The 7,515-nt window shown below is 37.0% G+C and overlaps 1 protein-coding gene and 1 long non-coding RNA gene across 2 annotated transcripts; both read right to left on the bottom strand.

Moving 5' to 3' along the window:
- Window positions 1–351: 351 nt before the first annotated feature.
- Window positions 352–2,850, bottom strand: LOC106533251 (uncharacterized; the record flags this gene model as incomplete). Its single annotated transcript, XM_014029491.1, is given in 4 exon segments — window positions 352–436; window positions 1,220–1,359; window positions 1,745–1,897; window positions 2,441–2,850. Coding segments are annotated over 4 exon segments (465 nt in total), but the record flags the coding sequence as incomplete, so codon positions are not given.
- A 1,898-nt stretch (window positions 2,851–4,748) lies between these two features.
- Window positions 4,749–7,493, bottom strand: LOC106533252 (uncharacterized). The gene is made up of 3 exons (XR_001312216.1): window positions 7,226–7,493; window positions 6,183–6,253; window positions 4,749–5,398 (listed from the first exon to the last, which is right to left on the bottom strand). It is a non-coding gene; the product is annotated as an uncharacterized LOC106533252 (long non-coding RNA).
- Between the last annotated feature and the right edge of the window lie 22 nt (window positions 7,494–7,515).

The following is a 7,515-nucleotide window of genomic DNA, read 5'->3' as shown; positions in this document are numbered from 1 at the left end:
GGATATATTTCAACACAAATGCTGTCAGAATGTATCGTTCTGTTTGGGAAGCAGATGGAAACATGTAGCATGAAGCTATGTGCCAGTGAGCCAGTTAACAGACTCCATCTGTTAACTGGCTGTTTCATCATTCAAGTTCAATATATGCTTTTCCATATCCCATCACAAAAATAAAAATAAAAAACACTACAGGCACACGTAGTGCCTCAAATTCCACTTTTTAAAGGACCCATGAAAACACTGAACCAGGAGAAAAAAAAATACAAATGAGCTTAAAAATCAAATTGGAATCTGGTTGATACCCATGACACCCCAAATAAATCTCAAAGACTTTTTACTAAAAACACTCACTCTTCCTGAGCTCGATGAGTCTTTCAAACTGGGAAATGATTGAACCAAATCCGATGCCAGGGCCATTTTGGTCTCTGATGAAGGACTATAGCACAAAAAACATTACACAGAAATACTGAAAACTAGTTTAAATGTATAGTTTCTATACAAACACTATGACAAATACTTATGATTACCAATTTGTACAGATTAATGTATTACCTGAATCTTGTGTTCAAAGTTTTGATTGGGTAATGATCCATAAAGTAGTTCATGTGAGTTGGCTTGAACAAATAAAAAAAATGCTAACTGCAATTATATTGTTGTCTCATTTCTTCTATAAAAACAGGCAAGTCCATTTAACTATTTTATATATTTGCTGGGCATCTTTTATTATTGTGCACTTGCAAAAGCTTGCATCAGCAGATTATGCTTTGTTCACCCGCAGGTAAGGAAATTGTGCCTAATGACATTTTAGAAAAAGTAAATCAACATGCAATGATTTGTGGAGTAAACGTAAACCAACCATGATCAAAACAATGAACACAGGACTTGGGTTTTTAATTAACATCTCAAAATGGACTATGCTGAGGGTAAGCATTTCATTCATTTTAAGTCATAACATTTAAAACTTCTCCTTTATAACATTGCTGAAACATGTATGTATCCCATGTAAATAGCTGTTTTGTGTGCAGTTTTAAAGTTGTCCAGTTGAAAGATTAGTTCTTACTAGCAAATATAGGTCAATGTCAAACCTCACAGTAGTGCTATGAAAATGAAGTACATTTTAATTTTAATTAAGAAAGTTAGCATATTTAACAGAAACCCCATGCCACATAAAAAACAAACAAAAAAAAAGTAAATATATATATATAAATTATTGAAGCACTTCTCTCCAAACTTCTCCAGAAGGTGTGACACCAGAATTCGGACGAGGAGACATCTCTGGCGAGTTGTGATAACATTAGCATCAAGGCTCTCAACAATTTGCTTGCCATCCGGTAAGCTTGCAAGAACCTGCCGCACATCCTGAGAGAATTGACAGAAAATAAAATATTGCAGATTTATTTATGTAGGGAAAGATGATCTGAGTTGAATCATTCTGTTGTGAGATTGTATTGCACAATATAACCTGGCTTAATTGGTTAAGAATGTTGAATTAGATAGTCTACAAGAATTGAAATACGATGCATTGGGAACTTGTAGACTGGTTGATTTCAGTGAAGATATTAAATCCTATCAAAGAAGCATAGAGCATAAAAGGGTAGTAAAATACTGTACATTCAGTCAATCATAAGAAAATGACTATTTCTTAACTAGGTAAATTCAGTTTTGTAAAGTTGGGCTTTCATTAATTACACAGCCTACTGTTGATAAAAAAAATTGAGACCCAAGCCTTAAAAGTAGAACTTACAAACTGTGGAATGATGTGTATAGTCTGTATCAGCTGATTCACTGGTCCCATAACTGTGGATGCTTGTTCCTCCATGAGGGCTGGAGGTGTGGCAGTTGATATGACATCAGAGCTTGTAGGTGGGGTAACAGGCACAACAACAGGTGGTTCAACCTACATTGAAAATCCAGGTTAGTATAATAAACAGTTGATGCTGCTTGGAATAGTTGGCTGAGCATCAAAATGTAAACTCCTGGATGGTTAGTGAACAAGGTGATAGGAAGTGCTCCAGACTAGACTAGTGGATTGCATACAGTATAGATGGTGGGACAGATGCCGACTGCATTTTTCACATCTTAAGGATTTAAGCTGTAGCTAATGCAGGGTAGTATTTGAGGTTAACTAACTGTCAAGTTGAGCTGCCCCTGTTGATACTGTGGTTACGGAGCTAGCTTCAGGACCTGGGTTCCAGAACAGTAGGGTGCACAAATTGTCATGACATCATTTGTTACAATACATTTGGACAGTGGTGCAGCACACTTTGAGAGGGTGCACACAGTTTCAGACACAAACCCATTCAGAAATTCTTTGTCTATTTCTTGATGTAAAGGGTGCCAATTTAACTTTCTGGGACCATGTGGTTGTCTTTACTGTAGCGGTGACAAACAATGTAAATGGAGCATATAGATAGCAAGTGATTATGCCAAAGATACTTACAGTACAACTTATCCCATCCCAGTAGTCACTTAAAAACGTAAGTTGTCCCATGACATTCCATTCCAGAGGTCCAGTAGTTCTTCCCATCCCAGTAGGCAAATACTGATCATCTTTAATAAGCAATGGACATATTTTGCAGCATGTAATGCTAATAACTAAATAGTATGGGGAACAATTTCAAACTAGTCCTTTTCATTTAATATAAAACATTTAAGTCTGTCAAAATACTATTTGTAAATGTCATACATGCACACACACACACACATCTGATAACAGTCAGCTAATTATCTAAAAAAGTCTATAGCGCAGGGAAATGTATAAATTGTCATCATCCTCTCTGTATGACTTGGCTGCATGAAGGGGATGGTGATCAAGCAGTTCACTCACATCTACAGCTGCCAAAACCTGAGTGGGAATCACACTGTATGCGAATAAATGCCTGTCAAACCACTGCGTTTCCCATTTCTTGACAAGAAGTTTTGTTGTTGGCGTGTGTGACATTAGATCCAGTAGTAAAACTGATTGTATTAGACCAAACTGAGGCTCACCATAATGATCATAGGACAGGAATACAGTCATGCCTGCCCTATATTCCGTTCCCTTAAATGTAATCCAGGCTGGCATATACAATTCACTAAAAAGCGGAATACCTTCTAGACCACTTTTGATTTCTTGAAACCCCTCAAGGTTGGCCAAAAATGTGCTGTACCCTGGACCAACTTCTGTATTGTGGCACAACACAGTTCCACACAGGAAATTGTAGCACTGCATCATCTGATGGCGGAATGCCATTGTTTTACAAATGTTCCTGAAATTGCAAGTTACATGGCTAACCTGTTTGAAAAATGAATGTCTAGCTTCAAATCTCATTGCCCAGAACTGCCTCAAGGGTCCGAGTTTTTGAATGACTCTTGGGTAATGTAGCATGAAGTGGTGCTTTGGCCGTAAATGTAGGTGAGGATAGAGCTCCAGAAAGAGGGAATGATGGTCTTCAATGATTTTGCTTAAGTACAGTGTTGCTGATACAGTAAGTGAAGGGGAAAAGATGAACTCCATGCACAAGAGTAGGAGAAGTAGAAGTTCCCAATGCTTGTTGTCCTTAGGGACAAGATCACCTATCATTGTCGGCAGTAACCTCAGTAGGCACCACATTTGAGATGCTGACTGCCGCATGGAGCCTTCTGGGTTTCTGAGATCAGACTTGCTTATGATAGAAGGTTTGTTACTCTTGTCACAAAACCCATAGTCAAAACTTGTTATTCTGTAATTGAGCTTTTCTAGTGTGAGATGCTTTTGCTCGATTAATGAACTCAACACAAGTTTGACTTCATAGGGCCCCACCCCTTCCAGTACATCATGCATGATGTCAACTGCCACATTGTCTGATACATGATAAAAAGATAAGTTGTTCAAGACACTATCTCTTTTTAGGCCTGTCTGGGAGGAGTCTGCTGTAAGCAAATCTGCCTTATAACTACTGTAATCACGCAATAGTGCAGCATCTTCCAGTGTCAAAGACCACACCACTCCTTTATCTGCTTTGCAGAACCGACAAACATAATTTGCACTAAAGCTTTCAATGTAGCCAAGTACACTGTGCACACCCAAATTATCTCCAACTACCTGGAGCAACGTGAACTTGACAACACCTTGATAGTAGGGAGTACTAATAAGGATGCCATCGCTCTCAAGACACTTGATCTCTTCCACAATAGGACGCAGGATTGCATCGACGCCATAGCTCGCTACATCATCGGATTTGTACACTGCTAAAAGGAAATGTGACTGTAAACTTGATAGCAGATCTGGTGGCAAGCTCTTCAAAGTGAAATAAATAAGTCCTAACTTGTGAATCCCAGTCTTTGAACCAAGTGGATTTACTATCTCACAGTCATCTTGGTAAATCAAAAGTGGTATTGAAACTTCGTTCTGGAACAATGGATGTGTTTTGACATACTCCCCATCAAAAACATCCTGAATTGCATCACCTTCTCTGTGCTGCCATTCCAGCATGGCCTGCAAAATCCCAGGAATTTCAAGGATCTTGGTCAAAAGGCTCGTTAATGGAATACGGTAGTAGGAATCAGGAATTCCAACTTGCTGGACAATGCCAGTGGCAGAGGCCATTGGCTGAACATAGGAAACCCCAGAAAAAATCTCCTCAACTGGCTGAATGAAGTTTCCAGATTTAGCAAAATATAACATCTGTTTATAATCTGTCTCCAGTCCTTTGAATGGTTCAGCTGCTTCTGAGAACTCCACCCCAAGCTCTTCTACTTCTTGGTTTTGATCTAGACCAAACTGATGAAATAAAGAAATAGTCTTTGACTTCAGTCTGCTGACAATATCACTGATTAAATTTGAGGCATGATGTACCACAGAGTTTAAGTTTGAATATGTCAGAAGATTTGGATCTAAGATGGGCTAAAAAGAGTGCCACCTGATTGGTAATGCCTTCTGGCTCTAGTTCATCCCAATTCTCTTCAACTTCCTCATTTTGCTGTGCTGGCTCCATTTCAGCATGCAAAATTTCTACTTTTTGTGCAGATGGGGCTGGACCTTCAAAAGGGTCAACAAGAGCATTTCCATCTTCATGCTCTTTTTCCAAGTGTCTTTTAAAAGACCACATGTAAGAAAATGTCCTACCACAACCATTTTCACTACACTGGAAATGTGTTGATGCTGAGTTTAGATGGTGTACTACACGTAAATGCATAAAAAGACTCTTGATACCCCCTGAAATAAGTTTTTTGCACTTAAAGCAAGTATATGCCATATTCCCATACTATTACATAGAAATAATAGAATAGAACTGAGTCTCTCACATGTCCACTGACTAATTACGTACAAGACCTCTAAAGTTTTTGAGAAACTTCAGCCTAGGTCCAGCTCTTGGGATCAACTGGTTGATGGTAGCCTCATCTAAAAGAAGAAAACTCTCCTCATCAATCCCCTCCTCTGAAAAACAAAAATAGAAAACACAAAAACAGACAGACACTATCATTTAGTACAACAAAATACAATGACGCACTTACAACTATGGCTCCTTTATTCAAGAAAAAAAAACACAAATATTCAACTAAGAATCGTATTTGCAATTATTTAAATGATTATTCATTAACTGAAAATGTCTAGGCTATTTTTATTCAAGTCTATAATCCAGGTGCCATGCACTGTTGCTATACAGCTGGGTATTAAATAAAAAAACCTCTCTAAAACGTTTTTTATACTGCTTTACCCTTACTGCTTTGTTGCCAATTAATCTAATTAGCTGCAAAATGCTCCTCTACCAGAATTATATTTTTAATAAAAATGGTAACATTTCTTGGTTTAACCCTCTTAATAAAATTATATAACTTAATATAAAATTTGTTTTAATCAAGAAATGTGATTTTTAAGCAGCTATTTAGCACACTTTAGAGCAGGCGGAAGAAGGATTGATGGCATTGAACAAGGTTAGGAGTGCCACATGCTTAATTAGCACCTTAGTAAATTCACAAAAACTTCACAGGCCTCTCTCCACTGCAGGCTCTCTAAAGTGACAAATTTGAAGTTTTCTTAGCATTTTTCTCTCTAAAGATATTGTTTGAGATTTATGTGARGTTGTCAGAAGGCTAGGTGCAGAGATAAATGAAAAAATAATGCAGTCAACTCCCAAATAATCACTATGAGTAGCAATGCAAATTTGACATGCTGTGGATGTCAAAAATATATTTTAACATAAAAAATATATATTTCTTACCTTTAAATCTTTCTACAAGGTCTGTCAGCTGCCACTCTGTCAATGTGTTGATGACAAAGCTGTCCATTTATCTGAAACAAATACAAAACAAGCTAAGCAAAAAATGCATAGTGATTTAGTTATCTGAAACAGGCTGGGGATGGATCAACACATGTATTTGGGGCTGCAGCTAACGATTCTGATGATTAATTGAGTAATCAGATAGAAAAAAAACTGTCATGTTCTGCAGTAATCATTTAAGCTTGTTTTATGATAAATACAATTATTTACTAATGTGAAGGGGTAATATACACCTGCTGATGACCCTGCTGCAATCAATGTAAAATTACAATAACAGTTGTATTAATTAATGCATTTTAAACTCCATTTGTTTGTATTTATGTWTGTGAGRTTTGAGGAGGCATTAATTAAAAGCACTCTGTCACTGAATCATTTTTAACCATCACTGAAAAATCTGAATGCTGTAAATTTATTGTTATGGATTGGACAATTGTTAGAAATTTAACAAGTAAAATGTGTAATATAAACATTTGGGTGTTGCAGTTGAGTTTTGTAGAGTTCACTTGTTAATTGTAACAAAAGATTATTTTAAGACTGTTATTAGGTTGATGCAGAGCTCCCATTTAGGCAATAAAAAAAGATTTAATCTTGACTGCTKAGCTATAAACCAAWATGATAGTATAATGAAGGCTAAAATCATAAAAAGCAGCAGCAAATAAAAAAAATCCAACTAACTTCTATAAATACTTTTAAACTTGACATATTCAGTCCAAGTATGTCATTTAAATTAAGATGAAAGCTTATTAACAAAAAAACGTGTTTCAGCTCAAGCTGTCAATCTGTTGCTGTGCTTTTATTTTATCTGACAAACTTACAGTAAGTCTTGTTTTTAATCAGACAACAGTTTTATAAAAACCCTGCCAGGTGACCATGATTAGTCWGCACAAATAACGTTAGCTTAAATATACCTCCTCGTTGTACATCTGGAACATGACAGATTATCACAGATTTAGGTAACCGTATTTAGCAAAGGGAACATATACCTGTATACATAAAAACACTGCTGCAGAGCAGTGTTTTTGTTCCGGTGCAGAAGCATCGAGGATGCGCGCTGTCCTTGTTTAGTTTTAAATGTTCCCATGCTTTTTATAATTTCTCGTTTTCTGAGCGCTTTGTTTTGGCACTCTTCGTCTTTTTCTAAAGCTAAATATAGCGCTTAGCAAGCATACACGTCTGACGCGTCGACAGAGTAACTGCTAGCGGAAGCGCTAACATCGTAGCATTGTGTGTAACGCACATAAAATTCCGGGCGGACAAAAGTGCGCCTTTTTTT

Source organism: Austrofundulus limnaeus, unplaced genomic scaffold (assembly GCF_001266775.1).
Source record: "Austrofundulus limnaeus strain Quisiro unplaced genomic scaffold, Austrofundulus_limnaeus-1.0 Scaffold914, whole genome shotgun sequence".
Taxonomy (NCBI): domain Eukaryota; kingdom Metazoa; phylum Chordata; class Actinopteri; order Cyprinodontiformes; family Rivulidae; genus Austrofundulus; species Austrofundulus limnaeus.
Note: the sequence above shows the minus strand (reverse complement) of the source record. Positions and strands in the feature narration are given on the sequence as shown.